The 19,137-nt window shown below is 35.8% G+C and overlaps 1 protein-coding gene across 4 annotated transcripts in view; it reads right to left on the reverse strand.

The window, feature by feature from the left end:
* Positions 1-19,137, reverse strand: part of NTN4 (netrin 4) — a 98,166-nt gene that overhangs the window by 21,875 nt on the left and 57,154 nt on the right. For all 4 annotated transcript variants that reach the window (XM_081128055.1, XM_081128052.1, XM_081128053.1 and 1 more), the window contains exons 4-5: positions 11,618-11,744; positions 9,503-9,691 (exon numbers count right to left, since the gene is read on the reverse strand). In XM_081128055.1, the coding sequence (XP_080984181.1) occupies positions 9,503-9,691; positions 11,618-11,744 (316 nt within the window). The remainder of the gene's footprint in view (positions 1-9,502; positions 9,692-11,617; positions 11,745-19,137) is intronic.

Below are 19,137 nucleotides of genomic sequence, written 5' to 3' on the forward strand. Positions count from 1 at the left end.
TTACTACCAACTACTTTTGCTAGTGGATGAATAGCTATAAACAAAACAAAGAGAAGAATTGTAAATAAACTTTACTCTGTCAAAGGCAATTTGGTTTACCTAGGGAACAGTTTTCTATTCATCCTTTAAATGTTATATGCATTGTGTTCAAAGATATCTAGTTCCATGATATTCAAGGTGTAGGTTGATTTCAAATAAAATTATGCTAGAATAAATCTAATAAGAGAATGATCTAAATTAAGACTTGCCTTTCATTTACCAAAATGCAGTGTCTCCTGAGTTACTATACACCCCTCACAAAAGAAGGTCCATTTATGCATGAATGTAGCCATTCCTCCCTCTATTTAAAGCTTTAAAAATTCATGTAAGGTATTTAAGTATATTTACTATCTGTCTTCTATAAGTTTTTAAATGAGTAATACAAGTAAATATAAGTCATACCCTTTCTTTTTAATGCTTCACTATGTGACCCTTGCTCAGACCCTAAATTTGATTTTTGTATGATTCCTTTCCTGTTTACTAGTTGTAACTGAGCCAGTTACTATTTATTTCTGAGTATATCTCAGACTTCTTTGACAGCTAAATAGCCAATTTTATATTCCTGGGTTGCTACTTCAGTTAAAACCAAAGAAAGTACTTTTGAATGTATAGACAAATTTTACTACAGGGAAACTTTTTGGTATAATTTTGGACACTATATTTTGCTTTGAAGAATTTGGTTGTATCTCACACCATTATCCTTTTGTTGAATAAAGCCCCTGTGTTCCCCACCCACTCAGACACCATCCATCCAGGCACCCAGCCAGGAGGTGAGGTCATCCCTAAAAGAAAGAATGCTTATTCATTCCATCTGTCTTAGATCTCTCCTTTGAACTGATGTTGCTCGTCTCTGCTATCACCTGCCATGGTACCCTTCTCTTCAGGACACTTATTGCCATTTTCAATGACATATTTACTTGTGTAAATTTACTTATAGTCTGTTTCCATGGGGTTAGGGATTGTTTCATTGTACATTCAGTGACTATGATAAGCCTGCCACATGGTCGCCACTGAGTATATCTATGTTGAGTTTTTAAAAATGGATGATTTATAGTTACTTAAGAACTATTTCTTAATGATTGATAGTGTTCTGGCTGCCAATGTAATCTCTTTATGATCCCCCCCCCCCACTGCTGTTTCTATAGTACAATGTGAAGGCCAAAAAGTAGGAGCCACATATTCTCCTCTCTGAATCCTCAAAATCTAGGACCATAACTGACCCACTTTAGGGACTCACTCAGTCTTTGTTGAATGAATATACCTCTTAATAACCAACAAATAAGAAATGTTTTACATTTAAACCTCCTAAAAGGCTCACACTATTTGTTTTATACAAAGCAAACCAACAAATCCATAGAAAACTAAAATGGTCAAGTAGAACAGATTATTCTTAATCCTGCCAGTGCAAGACTGTTCCCTATGTGAGTGTGAGACTATTTCTTACATTTAATGCTTCACTCAGTCTAGTTTTATTATTTATTGTGTGTAATAAAAGTTCTTTATTCTAACTCTGTAGGAGACATTCCCCCACCTATAAATGCCTTTCACTGGCAGCAAAATTTTTCATCACATTAATCAATCTGAAATTCCTTTCCCCACTTTGATCCAATTATATCTAATTATGACTCTTTGTTCTAGGGAAGTAAATTATTTTTTTGCCACTCCCTATATCCCCTTACACCTTTTGAGTAGGGGTAGAAAGTTATAGTCTCTCTGAGAAGTTTCCTAGTTGATCTGAAAAGGTTTATCCTGTTTTATATTTATTCATTAGTATCTCTCTTTTCTTGATTGTTTTGTTGGTCTGTGTGGAACACTCTCCAGTTACCCCCACCTTTCTTGTACTAAGAATCCTTAAGATAAATGCAGTTATTTATATTCAAACTTTACTGATAAACTTTATTTTATCAGTAAGCAGGGTCTTATTCAAAATCTAAAGCCATATATATTTAAAAATCTGTCTTTAAAAAATTATTTTTGGCTCTAATATGTATGCCTGATTATTTCCACCTTTGTTAATTCATTTTGTTTTCATCATCGAGGTCACAGTGTGGAATCAAGTTCCAACAAAGTTCAAATCGCAGCCCTGCCTCTGACCAGCTGCATGAACTTGGACAAACTATATAATCAATTTAAGCCCCAGTGTCCTCATTTATAAAGTACAAAAGATACCACTTAACTCATAAAAATTGCTAAACGAGATAACTTTTGTCAATTGCCCAGTGCAGTGTCTGGCCCATAGTAGTCACTCAACAAATGCCAGTTCTCTTTTTTATCCCCATATAATTTTGTCTGAGAATTTTGATATTTTATAATAATTTGCTTGATTATTTAATTCTTATTCTTATCAAATGCAAAATGACATATTATTTATTGATTCAGTGGATTACACTTTCTCTTTTGGAGACATTTTAGAGAATTTCATGACCTCTCCGACTACTCTTTCCCAGTCTGACTGCCTTTTATTATTCATCAATTCATAAAATGTCTCCTTTTGGAGTGAATTTTAATATGTGTTATTTAATCTTTTAAAAGGATAGTCCTACTCTGATTATTATGTTATGATATATGTGTTTCCTCTCTTTTTCACTTCTTAACCTTGTTTTATATACTAGATTTTTTTAAAAGCTGAGATTAGAGTTTCCCAACTATTATTGCATAGTCACTGGTCTAACTAACGTTTGCTTTCAAAAACAGTTACTTCATATTGATTGTATGCTAGAATCGTTCACAGCTACTTTCAACATAAAACAAAGATGTCTATGTTGTTTATGTCACATAAAATGAACTCACGTGGCTTTCTAAAACTACCGTTTGGAAGAAAAGCCCGCTAAGCTACTATGGAAAGAAATGTCAGTGACTCTTAAGAAAAATCCTTTTCTGACACAGACCAGAACATAGGCACAAGGATGAAAACTGGAAGGTGCTTATGGGTTCCCCAGTGTGTCATTGTGGTAAGATATCCTGGATTTTACTAATATAAAATTTTTACTTTTAAGACAATTTGAAGGGAAAGAAAAGCCATCCTAGAGGTAGGATGAAGTAATTGTTAAATAGAGGTACTAACGAACAGACAAACACAAAGATCCTTCCTGGGAGCATCACGAGAAGGTCACGTCTGAGTAGATGGAAAGGTGGTAATCAGTCAAAGCACTTTCATTTCCATTGGCTGACCAGGTCTCACCTAAGCCAGTGAGAGGAAAAGAAGAAACAGAAAGCAAGAAGGAAAGAAAAAGAGATCTGGATGGATGATAGAACTCTTTCTTTACAAAGAGAGTTGGCTAGTTAGGGTAACAGTAACCAAGTAACCGGACGTCATCTTGGTAAACATTAGTTTTGGGTTTTAGGGCAGAGGGACCAAGTTTATTTTTATTCACCCTCTACTAAAACGCAACTGACTACATTTATTTTGGCCCACGAGGGAGGAAGGAAGGGCACGTCAGTTTTTCAAGAGGTTGTTTGCTTTGACAGGGAATGAATTCTGCTTTTTCCATTTGCTGATTTTTCTTTAAATATGGAGAAAGACTATGCAATAGTTAAAAAATAAGTCTTGACATAAAAGGTCAACAAATTTGTTGTGTAGTTACTAACTGGCTGTTTCCTGAAAAGAGAGCTAATTCTGTTTTATGAAGCATTTTCTTCAAACATCTGTTTCAAACCATGTGTCCTACTAAAGTAAGGAAAATTTTCTGTAGGAAATTTCATGTCACGGAATAGCTGTTAATATTCCCTACCCAATCAGTTTCCCATCTGTCTAGCATTTAACATAGCCTCTGTGTTAAAAGGGGGGGTGGAAAGGGAAAAAGAACTTGATGAAGAACTGGATTTAAATAATTAAATCCAACACAATAACAAACTTATAATAGTTTAATGCTATGTTTTGAAATATGTAAATATGAAGTAAAAGAAAATTGTTGATGTAGTAGTAAACTAATTTTATTATAAATTCCAGTTGTATTATAATAATTCACTTCAGAGTATGAGATTTTACAGTAAATAAATTTATATACTATGAATAAGAGGGCATTCTCTGAGTGGAATTGCTAGGTATTTATTTTGAAACTGTTACATGAAAAACAGACATCTTAAGATCCTGCCAGAAATTTCTTGGAGGACAGCAGAGGTTCTAAATTAGACATTCTTAAGTGGGAGCAGGTAATTGACACGAATGCTCACCAGCATCCCTTATCTTCCACCGTGTCAGGAAAAAAATATGTCTAGCCAGAGTTTTAGTAATCCTTTAGAATTTGCTGTCAGAATTACGGCTAATTCAGTGGGTAGATTAAGTTATAGATGATTATTAGCTCAAAATCTTTCACCAAAGATGAAAGTAAATGGAGCTCACACTAGAAACAGGAATTATGTACGTAGTGGTTTTCATATGCTGGTCAGGAGACCAAAAGACTGAATCAGAATCACCGACGGTGACCCTTTCTGGGTGGCTCACTTGGTTGGAGGGTCGTCCCGTACACCAAAAGGTGGCAGGTCCCATCCCCAGTCAGGGCACATACCTAGGTGCGGGTTCAATCCCAGGTTGGGGCACGTATGGGTGGCAACCTATTGATGTTTCTCTCTCACATGGATGTTTCACTCTCTCCCTCTCCCTTCCTCTCTCTAAAAATCAATAAACATATCCTCTAGTAAGGATTAAATTTATTATTTTTTTAATCACCAATGATGATTTTAAAAATACAGATTTCTGCATCATCCTTGTTAGAGATTCTGATTTGGAAGATCAGGGTTGGGGCTCTGAGATTTCATATTTTCAATAAGTGCTCCCAAGTGATTCTGATCCATATGCAGGTTTGACTACAGAGAAGTGCTTGGATCAGAGACGGGGCCATGAAGGTGGAGGCAAGACTGTTCAGAGGAGAAAAACTGTTCCACTTTTGGTTTAGAGTCCAAGTCCCTGAATTTCTGATTTAAAAAAAAACAATGATCTGGTAGCTTGAAACTGGCATAGTGGGACTATTTAAATCACAAAATTGGCCAATGCTACAAATCAGGACTTCTTTTTTTTCTTTCTCCCTGGAAAGTCAGTATGCCACTGCCTATTAGGGTTATTCTCACATTTATGATGTTCCTGTCATAAGAAAATCTACTTAGGTTATAGGATACCAAAGGCACTTAAGTGACTTTAGAGATTTCAAATAAGTTACTCTAAAAGATACTTCTCTTTTAGAACAAAGAGACAGTATTCCTCAAAGTACCTCAGTACACAGTGATAATTATATTTTCCATTTTACTTCTGTACCTTTGGGACCAGCCACTTTGAGCCTTGAATTCTGCTCTCAGTCCCAGATTCAGCTGGGGAGGTTTTACACTGTCCATTGTGTACACAGACCTTAAACGCACTGTCCTTTTAAAATTTGTTTTCTGAGTTGTAGAAATAAATTCAGTTTCAATGATCTTCAGTGGTCTTAAAAAAACAAACAACATCCTTGGAATCCTCATAAATGATTTCTTGGCAATGGAAATGTGTAGTTGATTGTTTGGGTCCCACAGTTGACTCTGGTTACAGTTGAAATAAAGAGGAAGTGAGAACAGAGATGATTTAATTGCCCACAGGAACAAATCTGTTGGCTAGTAGATTTGATTCATGGCCCTTTTTACTTAGGTTTGGTGAATTTATGACCATCAATTAAGTGTACACGTAAGGACCATAGCATTTAGCATAGTGCTTATCAGGATAGTGGGAGGGAAAATATAGCCTGGAACATGAATGGGGCCAATAAATCCTTGGCTTACTTGGCAGGGAGCTAGTTGCCTAACTGTGAACAGAGTCCCAAGATTAGTGTCACTAATATTTGTTAAATGAATGGAAGTGCCTAGGTGGGTAGTCTATTAAATGTGCAGTAGACTGAATAACATCAATTCATTCCATTTTCTAGATCAACTCATTAAAGGCAATAAAGGCAATCACTGATTAGAAAGTAGGACGAACTTTGTGTTTCAGCGCTTTTAAAAGAAGGGAAAAATAGCCATTGAAGAAGTGTCGGAGGCATCTCATCAAGGAAGGCTTCGCTTAACTGCCTTCATCTCATCCACACACTCCCCCTCAGGTACTTGGCATATCTCTTTCATTGCACTTTCCTCATATAGTGGGGAAAATAATGGTACCTACATCAAAGTGCTTTTGTGAAAGTTAAATGAATTAATGTACAATAGCCCTTTTAAAAAAATCTATTGATTTTAAAGAGAGGAAGGAAGAGGGAGAGAGAGAGAAACATCTATGATGAGAAAGTCGTCATTGATGGGCTGCCTTCTGCATGCCCCCCACTGGGGATCAAGCCCACAACCTGGGCATGTGCCTTGACCAGGAATCAAACCTCAATCTCCTGGATCATAGGTCAATGTTCAACCACTGACCACGCCGGTCGGGCCATACATAGCCCTTTGAACAGTGAACAGAAAGTAGTAGGCACTCAGTAAATGTCAGCTGTTACTATTACATCATCACCATTGCCACAGTGTATTGAAATGGCTTGTTATCATAAGTTTCCCTTCATCTAGAGTGTAAGGTCTTTTAGGGAAGACCTTTTATCCTTAAAGACCTAGTGCTTACCACAGTGCCTGGCACAGAAAAGACAATAAATGTCTCCTGAGTTAAACTTGAGTATATAATTTATATAATACTATTAAATTTTGTCTGGGGGCTGCTTCAAGTTTTCAGTGGTTCCAACTCCCGAGAAGACGTAAGCTAGGAAATAAGGGAGAGAAGTGTTTTCATATATCATCACTGATATATGACTGTAGATTGCCCAGGCTTAGTTAATATTTTGTTTGTAATTATTTTGCTGATAAAAATATAAGGTTTATTATTTCCTTGATATACAGTTGTGGGATATAACTTGGAAATAAGTAACAAATAAATGGAGGGAATCTTCTAGGACATGGCTTCCCAAGTGAAGTCTTCATATAGAAATGGCCACAATACAATAACAACATTTCCCAGTGTGCTCTGTAGAACACTGGTCCCACAAGATGTTCGGTAAGGAAAGCATGCTGTGGTTCAATTTGAGAGACACGCCTCAGAGCTCTGTAGGAGGTTTGTAATGGACGTGAGCCTATGAAAGGCTCTGAGAAATCCTGAAGAAACCTTTGATTAATTCACCATTTCCTAACTTTTCAGGCCAAAGAAAAATTTCCTCTTATACTAATTCCTATTAACATCTCATAGAATTAGTGTTCCATGGATTAAACTTTGGAAGTGCTATAAAACAGAAACATATCTACACAGATTTCCATTTTTCCTCCTCAGTTAATCTTTGTGTAATTTATTTTTAAAAAATTCTAAGTCTGTATGCACAGGTAGAGATGCAAACGTTGGTAAATTTGATGCTCAGGGAATGTTAAGATGTTCTGGCTAATTTTTAAAAACTAACCTTTAGAATAAGTGCTAAAATGCATTTAACCCTTATTGAAAAGCATTCTGCAGCATTCTCAAACTTTAATATGATATGATCACCCGGGAATTTTGTTACAGTGCAAATTTGATTCGGTAGGTCTGGGTGAGACCAGAAGTTCTGCACTTTCTAATCAGATGGTGCCAGTGGGATTGGTCTCTGGACCACACACTGAGTAGCAGGTTACTTTTCTGCCTTGGTGAGCACAGTAGAATAAATATAATAAAATTGTTATTTTGAATAACATTGTACATGTTGATGGAACCACACACTGAGATAGTTTAAATTTTTAAAAATATCAACTTGTTTTCTTGATACTATCTTTGTCATAAAAGTAAAGTGGGAACTAATGGGGAGAAAAGTTGCAGCTATAGTAACATCTATGTCAGCACTTATCATGAAATCTGATACATTATAGGTACTTAATAAATGTTAATTATCATACAGTAACTTATTTGTAATAAATTTTATCAGAATTAATAATGCTAGAGGTGACATAGGGACACATCTGCCAAGGAGTGTTGCTAAACATATTGTCAATTAAACAATATATTATGGAGAGTATTTAGGTAGAGAGAAGAAATGGATGTGCTAATAAGTGCTGGGATCTACCCCTGGCTCAGAAAAGGGAAGAGGAGAACCAGAAGGTTCTAGTAAGGAAAACCATGCTAGGGAAGTGAATGGATACAGGCGTCTCTGCCCCAAACATATGCTGAAATAGTCATAAAATGAATGAAGACAGGCCTTGGGCAGTCTACCAGTTGATCAGGGGGCTGTCTGGAGAAGGAAATAAGGAGATATAGATCTTCCCTACTAATCCATCTACCTCCTACAGATTATGCTAAAAGGACTAAATTGGTATCAGTTACTTTCATAATTCCTTACTGGGTGCATCTAAGTATTTGTTAACTAGGAGAGATCAGCAATATAAATTATTATTATTAGTTTCTAGCTTTAAGTCTGAGTACATGAAGGAGCAGGAGTGAAATAGAACTCTGAGAAACATTATGACATCCAGATTTGGGGCTCAATGTTGAAAGTGAATTGTGCTGCAATCTATCTTGCACGATTTAAGAGAAAAAGCCCAGTCAAGTTTTCTGTAGTTGTCTCCTGCCTGCTGTTAAAAAAATGCATTTTTCAAGAGCACTAGATGTTTCCCTTTAAATTAAAAAAAAACAGAAACAAAGATTTGAAATGATTGTTTCCCATTGTATTGCTCCCTTCCTGTGACTGTTTTGAGCTAGAACATGGAGTCCTTGGTGAGGGAAGGAAGGGCATGATCATCAATCTTCATTGAGAGTTTTGAGTGGTTTTGTCCTCTAATAATTTGAGTAAATAGACATGTAAATACTAATGTAGTTAGGTAAACTGTTCATCCACATTAGACACTGACCCTTTCCAGTCACATTTCAGACAACTGGGCAGATTTGAAAATTCTACCCTTTTTTCCAAATAAACTTCTTGGAGTTATGTCAAAAAAACAGAATCCATTCTATATGAATTTAGTATCTGGGGGGAGAGTAGGGATTTATTGTTATGTTCTAAATTTGTTTATGATACAGGGCTGCATTAGAACAGTGTCAACCAAAGTACATTCATATTGAAACCAAACAGGTGTTCAATTTCACTCTAGAAGTGAAAGCTAGAATGACCCAAGTGCAGGTAACCACTCTTTATTCCATTAACTTCAGTCCATTTATTATTGTCTACACTCTATTCATATATTTTGTCTTAAGATAATTTTAAATTATATCTCCCTCTTCATCATCCTTTTTTCTCTTACACTAGTCATCTTGTTTTCCAAAATGTGGTGCTACAGGAAGTAATTTTACTTCATGGAGAGAGAGAAAGGAGAATTTTTTATGAACATTGTACTGTTTTCATCTAACAAGTTGAAAATTCTTGCCCCTTATCAATGAAGAACTTAATTGATGTCTGTGAGTATATTGTCTGAAATTTCATGACCTCTCTCTCTCGGGCCAACAAATGAAGAATGGAAAGATTCATCTCTTTTGTACAAATCATTGTTTTCTCTAGTAACCACGAATGAGTTCACTTACATTTGCAAGCATCTGGAGCAGAGAAAGGTCTCCGGAGGTCCCGGTAGAAGCCTGGCTTACACCGCTGGCAATGCTGACCTTCTGTGTTGTGCTGACAGTTTTTGCAGACACCACCACTGCGATTCCCTGATGCCTCCCACACATTAATGTCAAAGTGACAGGTATCAGCATGCCCATTGCACTTGCAGGCTGGAAAAGAAGCACGGAAGGAAAACAAATCATTAAAAAGAAACTAGTTGGTTTTCTAATATTCAGTTAAAATTTCTAAATTTTATTTTCAGTTTTTGAATAATGCACATTTTCCCAGTACACAAGAATCAAAACAATATAAAAAGGTATACATTGAAAACTCATCTTCCATCCCCATTTACCCTGTTTCCTCTTGCCTTCAATAGGTTACTTCTTTCTCTTTTTTTTTTGTATATAAGTTTAGTGTTTCTTTATAGATTTTTTTGAGATATAATTGATAGATTTTTAATTTAAAAAATAAATTTGAAGACATGCCTGAAAGCCAACCAAATGTAGATTTGTCTACTTACACAGAGATATTATGGTTGCCTTAGCAACTGGAGTTTACATTTATTTTGGAAAGACTATTTGAGTGGCCACCAATTTTATTCTCTTTAATAGAAAAATACATCACCATTTCCATTCCTGCTACTTCTCAAGGACCACTGTTATCACTGTGGGTCCCATGGCCTTAGTTAGAAAATACTAGATTGTTAGGCATTATTTGAAAACAATAATTAATATTGCAGATACGGGCCTGAATTTATGCTCACTAATGAGCCTGGAAGGAAACTTCTGGTTGACAGGGGTTAGTAACATGGCAGGTAGATTGATTTATCTTTCTATTCATCAACTATTATTGTACTGATGAGTTTGAGGTAGTCTCTTATAGAAGACTCAATTTTCTTATAGAAGAGACCAGCAATGATTCTTATGTAATCAATTTCTCAAAGGCATTTCTAAGATGATCAGTCAATAGCACCAAGTGACAAGTCTCTGTGTTCTATATGTACTTAGATATGCGGTTGGTTTCTCTGGAAAGGGCCAGAATGGCATTCTAGGAATTTAGTAGAAATTCTTTAGATTCTCTTGATGAGTGATTTAAAATAAGATTCCAGACTTTGTGTGTGTGTGGAGGTGAACTGTATTTGAAAATGTTTGTGCAATTGTTTTTCATTGTTTCCTTGATGTGTTATGATATTTTGAGCAGATTTATAATCTTTAGAAAGCATATTATAAGATAATTTAAGATTTATGTTTAGAGGAAATCCTTTACATTTCCTAGAAACTAAAATAAATCAGTTATGATTCCAAATTATGTATGAGAAGAGACTTCTCACAACTTTACCCACAGTACTTGCCAGTACTGCCTAGTAAAATTGAAGTTTGTGAGTATAAACATTGTTATGGGCATGTGAAATTCTCTGAACATTTTGAATTGAAAAACACACACCACACAAACAGTTCATATTCCCATAGTTTTTACCCTCCTATCTAATTTCAAACCTAAACCCAAAGTTAGCCCTGGTAATGCAGTCTCCTTCTTGACTAACTGGCGTAACTTCAAATCTGATTTGTCATTTCAAGTAATATTATGGTAGTATGGGGAAGAAGTATTTAATTTGGAGTCTGAAGACTTGGGACCAAGTTCCGACTCTATTTACTAATTTTGGGAATTTACTTAATCTTACTAAGCCTCAGTTTCCTGATCTCTAAAATGGGATTAACACCACCTGTTTTATAGGGTTGTTTTGAGAAATGAGTTCATAATTTTAATTCATTAACTCAGCTACGAAGGTAATTGTACACCATAATCCTAGTTGCTCTTGTGTCTAGCCATGTTTCTATGATGTCAGATCAAGAAGGGTGCTTAGGTCCTGCAAAGTGGCCAAGCAAATGAGCAATATATTCTTGGCAAAAATCATATTGACAACTTGGCAGCAGTAATTCTTTCCAATGGTTGAGGTCATAGTGGGCAGTGATATGGGCTACGTTCATGGAGCTTACAGTGTCTGTCACCCCCCACTTTATATTATGTTTCCAGAGACAACAAAGATAAGCTTACTTTATAAAGAGGGCTTTGAGTCTTGTGGGCTTGGTACTTACTTCTGCACTCTTTAGGAGATCCTGTTTTGCCATCAGCTGCCTCCCAAGGACGGTCATTGTATAATGGTGCACAATGTTGGCAGTGAGTGCCTGCTGTGTTGTGTTTACACATACACTTTCCATGGACCTGCAAACAAAAATAAGTAAGAGCTATGAGCACAAACGATGCTAGGAAAGGACACTTCTTCCCACAATTTCATCTCATTAGTTGGCTTTAGGCATATGACATTCATTCACCTATTTTTTAGATATTTTTACATATTGCATTTTAATGCTATAATGAGTATCTTTGTAGCTAACTATTCGTGTACAGCTTTAGTTATTTATTTGACATGTGTTTTCTAGAAGTAAAATTAAATGGCAAAATATGTACATTTTTAAGACTTTGAATACATTTTGTCATAATGACTGGGTATTTTCTTCTAATCCCACAGTTCAGAGTAGTTGAGGGTTTATTAAAACAGTATTTCTCACAGGGAGGAACACTTAAGTAGAATTCTCTGGACTCTGAGAGTTTTATGATAATTTTAATATTTGTGTATTATCTCACTGAGTTTCTAAAAAATAGTATTTTGGATTATCTTGAATACTTCCTAATAACTAAGCATTGCCATGAATTCCAGCACCAACATGCATGTATTGACATGTGATGTCATGCCTATACAAATGAAAGTTTTGTAAAGTAGCTCAGAATGGGGTCCCCAAATTTTGGTCTATGAGGTGCTTTTTGTTAAAAGTTTTTTAATTGATTTTAGAGAGAGAGAGGAAGGTAGAGAGAGAAACATCGATTTGTTGTTCCACTTATTTATGCCCTGACTGGGGATCGAATTCACAACTTTGGTGTATTGAGACAATGCTCTAACCAACTGAGCTATCTGGCCAGGGCCATGTTTTCTTTCTTTCTTTTCTTTTTATTTTTTGAGAAACAGTATAAAAGATTACTCAGCATAAAGGTAATAAATTATATCAACCAGTCAAAAATTATTTAATGAATGTATACAAGGGAGAATCAATATGTCAGGCAATGTACATAAAACATTACAAAATATAATTTATGTCTTTAAGAGAAGTATAATGTAGATGGAGAAAAAAGATTTGCATAGAAAAAAATTACAGATAAACTAGACAATAAATAAATGTATAAGAAACAAAATGATGTTGGCATTCAAAAATTGCAAAAATCACCATAGGTTTGTAGTTCTGGAGGACTTTATGAGAAGGGTTGGGTTTTGAGCTGGTCCTTGAAGATGGACAGTATTTCTGACAGAAGGGAAGAAAGTTACTAGGAAGAGGAAACAAAATGAACCAAGGTGTGGTGCTAGGAGGCTAGGGAAATTCTAACATGTTTTGACTGCAATGATAAAGGAACTACTAAAGATGACATGCACTTAGAGTGGCCAGAATCAAAATGAGTCCCTAGAGTTCAGCAAATCTGGAAATAGTTACACCAACACATTGATGTACTACTGCTTGACCTAATTTTAACACTCCATAAGCTGTGTTATCTTACCCAAGAGCCCCTTTCTCTTTCAATTCTCTTAGTATAATTCTCTTTGTGGAGGCACTCTGGAAAGAGCATATGTATTATCCAAGTATGATATATAACTACTATGGACCTCATATTCACATATTAGAGTGTGAGAATTATATAGTGCTTGGGGGATAGCAGGCTACTAGTGAATAAATCACATACGGCCTAAGAGTTATAATCTGGAAAATTTCATAAACAGTGATTTTGGTGGCCAGCTTATTAAATTTCATTTCTGTGAATTATAATGTAAGGTTTTTGTGACTAATAAAAATTAATTATAGCTGTCTTTTTAGCTTTTAGGGATTAGTAAGGATATAGATTTTTCTTTTTTAAGAGGGTGGAACTGGCTCCTCAGAGTACCATGATGTTGAAAATTTTTTTGTTGATTTTCTTTGTAGAAACTGAACTGATATTATATTCAATTTCTTGGTTTTGGTCTTGGAATGCCTAAGTGGGAGTTGAATTATAGTTACCTATTTTCTTGGGCTTCTCTTTGTGACTATTTTTGTTAAGAGCTATTGACATGTAAAGTCCCATAGAGTTGTAAAAGTTTACTATATATCTCCGTTCATACATCCAGGCAACCTCTAAAGACAAATTTGCACTTAAATTTGTAGGTTGGCAGGAATTCAATTCCTACTGGTCTGTAAGGGTGAGGTCTTTTCACCCTAGCTCTAGGATATCTGATTTTTCATATATTCTGGAAGAAATGCTTCAGTCATACTGCTTTTATTATATCTTTTAAATTCAACATTCCTTATCATCATGAAAAAAATAGAAACTCTTTATCAAGTAACTTCTGCATGGTTAGAATCTTTAAAAGGCTCTCAGTAAAAACTGGATAATTCTTGTAATAGATGCTGATTTCAAACAAAATGGAATCTTTGGAAAAACTGAATAAGAAAACCTTCCAAAGTTGAAGAATTTAGTAAAGTGAAGGCAGATTTGTATAGCTGACATAAGTTAGTAGTATAATGAAGATTAGTCAGAGAAAGACAAATACCATACGATTTAATGAACAAAATAAACTAACAAAATAGAAACAGACTCGTAGATACAGAGAACAGTCTGACAGCTGTCAGAGGGGAGAGGGGTTGGGGGGTTGGGTGAAAAGGTGAAGGGATTAAGAAGTGAAAATTGGTAGCCACAAAATAGTCCTGGGGTTGTAAAGTACAGTATAGGGAATGTAGTCAATAATATTGTAATAACTTTGTACCATGCCAGGTTGATATTTCAAATATCAGAGGGACCACTTTGTAAAGTATATGATTGTCTAACCACTATGCTGTATACCTGAAACTAATACAAAATAATATTGAACATAAACTGTAATTGAGAAGTAAAATTAAAAAGAAAACAAACAAAAAGACAATATAATATTAAAAATAACAAATAAAAAGTCATGACCCCCCTGCATGTATACGTATGCTACATCTCACTCCTCTTGTCTTTTATGGTTGCTTTTCCCCTTCCTCCTTCATTCTTTTCCGTGTGTGTGTGTGTGTGTGTGTGTGTGTGTCTAGATATATATTTACCTCAGCTTTTACTTTCCAATAGCCAGTGGTACCCATATGTATTTTCTGATAATGTTCAGAATTTGGAAAGGTTATTGATTCTTATTTACTGCCTTTTTGCATCCTTTATACTTTTTAACCACCATGTATAGAGCACTACATAAGGACAGATGCTGTGAAGTACTATTGGTTTTCTTTAGAGGAAGTAAGCTATCATTATAGGTCAATTTTTCAGGTTTGGTCCTGTAATACCCACAGCCTGTAAGTAATTTTACCCAACTCATAGGTTAGCCCTGGCCCACAAATTCCAGGCCTCAGGAGGCCACAGACATTTAGGGAAATCTCATCAAACATTCACCTGTATCACAAGATAATGTGAACAGGTCAGTTCCCTCTGGAGAAAGGATTTCAGAGCATTCCCTTGTTTCCCACATGCTGAGAATTGGGATGACCTCCCAGGGTCTGAAAGATGCCAGCCCAACAAATTTTTCTGCGCAGAAAAAAATTCAAGGAGCTGTCATTTTGAGTATTACCCAAAATAGCTGTAAATCATTACCTAGGTCATTTGAAACAAGAAATCCTTCCTCAGCGATACAACTGTTACTGTTCAAGCTTGAAAGATCACCCACTATTTGATGCTCGTGAAAAATGTGCAACTAAAACTAGGTCTTCATTGAAAAAAAACCCCACAAATAAAGGAAACTTTAGTAACAAGCTAGTTAAACACAGCTCTTGTTTGGTACACAAACAAACTAGATAAAGAGCAGGAAAATGAGATTATGTACTTAAGGCTTATTTGAAGAGGAGCGGTGTCTGGCTATCTAATTAGAAAATAATAAATCTACTGTTTTTTTTAATCCTCACCCGAGGATATTTTTCCCATTGCTTTTAACAGAGAGAAACATCGATGTGAGAGAGAGACATCAACTGGTTGCCTCCCACGTGCCCCTGCTGGGGCCGGGGATTGAGCCCTTGGCTGAAATGGAACCTGAGACCCTTCAGTCCATGGGCAGATGCTCTAACTACTGAGCCAAGCCAGCTAGGGTGATAAATCTACTTTAACAACACATCTATAACTCCTAATTATCTAAGAGGTGCACCTTGGCATTTTGCGTCCTCTATGAGTTTTATAGCCCCCTCTATTATAATAAAAGTACTTTATTCTGTTGATGTCAAAATTTTTCCTACTTATATCTAATATTTATTTGTTACTAATATTAACCTACTTGCAAATCATTTTTAGCATACTTGTCTTACAGGGAGGGACTCATACAAACTTAAACCAGCAATTTAAGGAATTATTGGAACAGCATGCTCATTAATAGCTATGCACTTTGGTGACAAATATTATATATTCCAGCCAAATAAATGCTAAAGAGAAAATGCCATTTCTTTATATTTGAGGCTACAGACACAGGAACCTAGGTGGGGAGCAAAATGAAGAAATTATTATTTTTGAAATACATCATGGGAAGATACACAAGTCTTGCCTAAAAAAGCTGCTTTTTTGTTGTTCCTTTTGGGGCAGAAGGCCTTCTGGTAGTTGGCAATCATGCAGTTGAGGATGTGGCCATGGCAAGAGGTAGTGACAATGTCAGGTATATGGGTTGAACAATCGATTATCAAGATGTTATAGAACATTTAAACATTGGATGGAAGATTGGCTTAGATAACTTTTAGGGTCCTTCTAGTGTTAAGGGTCTATAATTTTAAGAGTTCCTTCTCTGTGTTGTGAATACTGCTTGGTTGTAGGCAACTACCCATAATTCTTTCTGAGCTACCAGAGAAGACGTAAATGTCCCATGGCTGGGTCCTGTTGCCATCTCACGAATGTAGAACATTTCCAGATCATCAGAAAATCAAACAAGGGAGAGCTAGGAGAATATCTCTTCTTTCTTGCAGGCACGACTTGTGACACAAATGAAAAAGTAAAGAAATGTTAATAGTTTCTGAAGATAAACTTTCATTTGTCAATACCAACTATACCTAAACTAAGTTCTATTCTTTCTGGTTTTTGTTTTCCTCCTTTTGTAAGGCATGTTTCCCATTGCTTGTGACTAAAGAAATAATAAACTAAATATCATTCTAGCTCCTGCCTTACAAATAGAGGTATATTTCATCATCTACTGATGCTCACCACAGACAATCACCATCACGGAATTACCAAAGCAAAAAATAAATCTGGTTAATGCTTTGAAAAAGGCACATTGACTGAATTCTTTTAGGAATGTGTGATAAAATTTGCTTCCCAATTGCATTCCAAGAAAGAAAGCAACAACTGTTATTTATGTCCGACTAAAAATTCTGATGGAAGTTAGTGGGGAAAAGAAAGATTTTACAGCTAAATATTCAGAAAGTCTTGAATTTCACAAATAGAGTAATTTCTTTGTGCTATTGCGCCGTTTTTACACTCGCATGATTTAATTTTAATTCTTTACCATTCAACTGGGTCGTACACCTGAAATTAATATAATATTGTATGCCAACTGTAATTGAAAAAAATTATGTAAAGTGGGGGGGGGGAAGGAAAATTAATCTTCTTTCATATCATCATTGGAACTTTTAAAAATGTTTCTGGAAAGAAGATGAACCAAAGGAAAATGCTCACATACAGGCAGCTGCAGCAATTCACAGACTTCCATTTAGCTATGACAAATGATTTAGAAGTGGAACAATGCTATGCAGCAATTTAAGACAAAATGTGAAGGCAAAAACTGATTAATTTCGAAAGAGATAGTATGTCCCTTTTAGAGAAAAGGATTAACTTTAAAAGAATGAATTTCTTATGCATGAAAAAAGATAAATCCTAATAACAGGCTAGCCTGCCAGAACCCACTCCTCTTATGCAGGACAAAACCACACACAACAATGCTACAGCACAGACCTTTGAATAAAAAGCATTGCAAGAAAAACATGTCTTTTCATTAACGAATAAAATATTCCTCTTCCCCATTAATGGTTTGCATGTTTTAATTTAACAGAAGAAGAGGGAGTTCTATGGTGAATATAAAGCCTAATAATGGAGTTTGGTGGGAAAGGGGGCTTGAAACACACTGCTAGAACAGGGCAAAATAGGTTGAAGCCTGAGTATCCCAAAGCTTTGCCCAATAATATATATAGCAAGTATGCAAGCAATTGAAAAGTTCTGCAATCCATTCATTGGTATGTACTTGAACACTAGAGAAAACAGCTCTTGTCAGAAAGCATGGGCAATAAAGTAAAAATAGATATAGAGCAGAAGCAATTATGATTAAAGAATGAAATCTGGCCAGTACTCTGAGACTTCTCTCTTCCCAGCTAGCCAGCTGCCTGAAATTCTTCCTGTAGAGATTCATCCCTTTAGCTCCTCAGTGCTGTTTAAGTCCAGGAGCTCCCTACAAGAATGCACTTACACTCAGAAGGGGAAAATCCTTAAATTATTAGCAACAAACGTATCAACTAGGATTATTGTCATCTGTTGTCAATCTTAGAACTGGATACAGGTTAGCTGCCTAGACGACAAAGTGACTTTTTGATAGAGGGAAACGGAATGTCTTAAGGGGAGAGGGAGGAGCCAAAGACAAACTGTCTACTTCACTATTGTGCCAAGTACTTTACTCTGGCTGACAGAGCTGGAAAAAGGTATGAATGGAGCCAATGCAAATTTCATAACAAAACTGCATTTAGTACACTGTATGGTAATCATGTGTTTATCTGCCTTTCTCCACTAGATTGTAAACCCTTGAAGGGAAGAAGAAACATATAATAGGTTTTTAACAAATGTGTTATTTTTTTCATTCAGCCAATATATATTTAATGGAGCATCCAGAACCTTAGGTATGAAGTTTAGTTCCATTTTTAAAACTTCCCAAGAAGGCAGGGTGCTAATCATGCATGTCAAGTGAAAAAGAGATACTTTAAATTGTTTGTCACAAAGGAGGATTTGGGGAAGGGTAGGATTTAAAGGCATTCAATTTTGTCTACAGTGCTTCCTATAAGGGGTATACTAGCTCACATCTGAGCAAGGCTTGTAGGTAAAAATGTTCTTACGTGTAGCAGTTATTTATAGTTGCTCTGGGAGATCCACTGTAAGTCCAAGGAATAGGTTCAGTCATAGAGGGAAATGGGAGTAATAATAATGATAATGATAAATAATAACAATAATAATAGTGGTAGATAATTGAGTAGCTCTGTACTGGGCACTATTCTAGGCATTGCATAAATATCAACTCATTGTATTTATACAAGATAAGGTAGGTATATTTATTATTGCTATTACACAAAGGGGAAAGCTGAAGTTCAAAGAGTTTAAGAAATTTGCCTAAGATCACAAAGCCAATAAGTTGTGGAGCTATTTGAATTCTAGCAGTCTGACTCAAGCCACCATCTTAACCCCTAAACTATGCTATTACAAGACCCTGGGGAGTAGTATTTTTAGGGATCCACTTTGGCCAAGGCTCTTCAGGGTCTTACCTAAATAAAATTGGTGTATTTCA

The sequence above is a fragment of the Miniopterus schreibersii genome (genome assembly GCF_964146895.1).
Source record: "Miniopterus schreibersii genome assembly, chromosome: 2".
Classification (NCBI taxonomy): domain Eukaryota; kingdom Metazoa; phylum Chordata; class Mammalia; order Chiroptera; family Miniopteridae; genus Miniopterus; species Miniopterus schreibersii.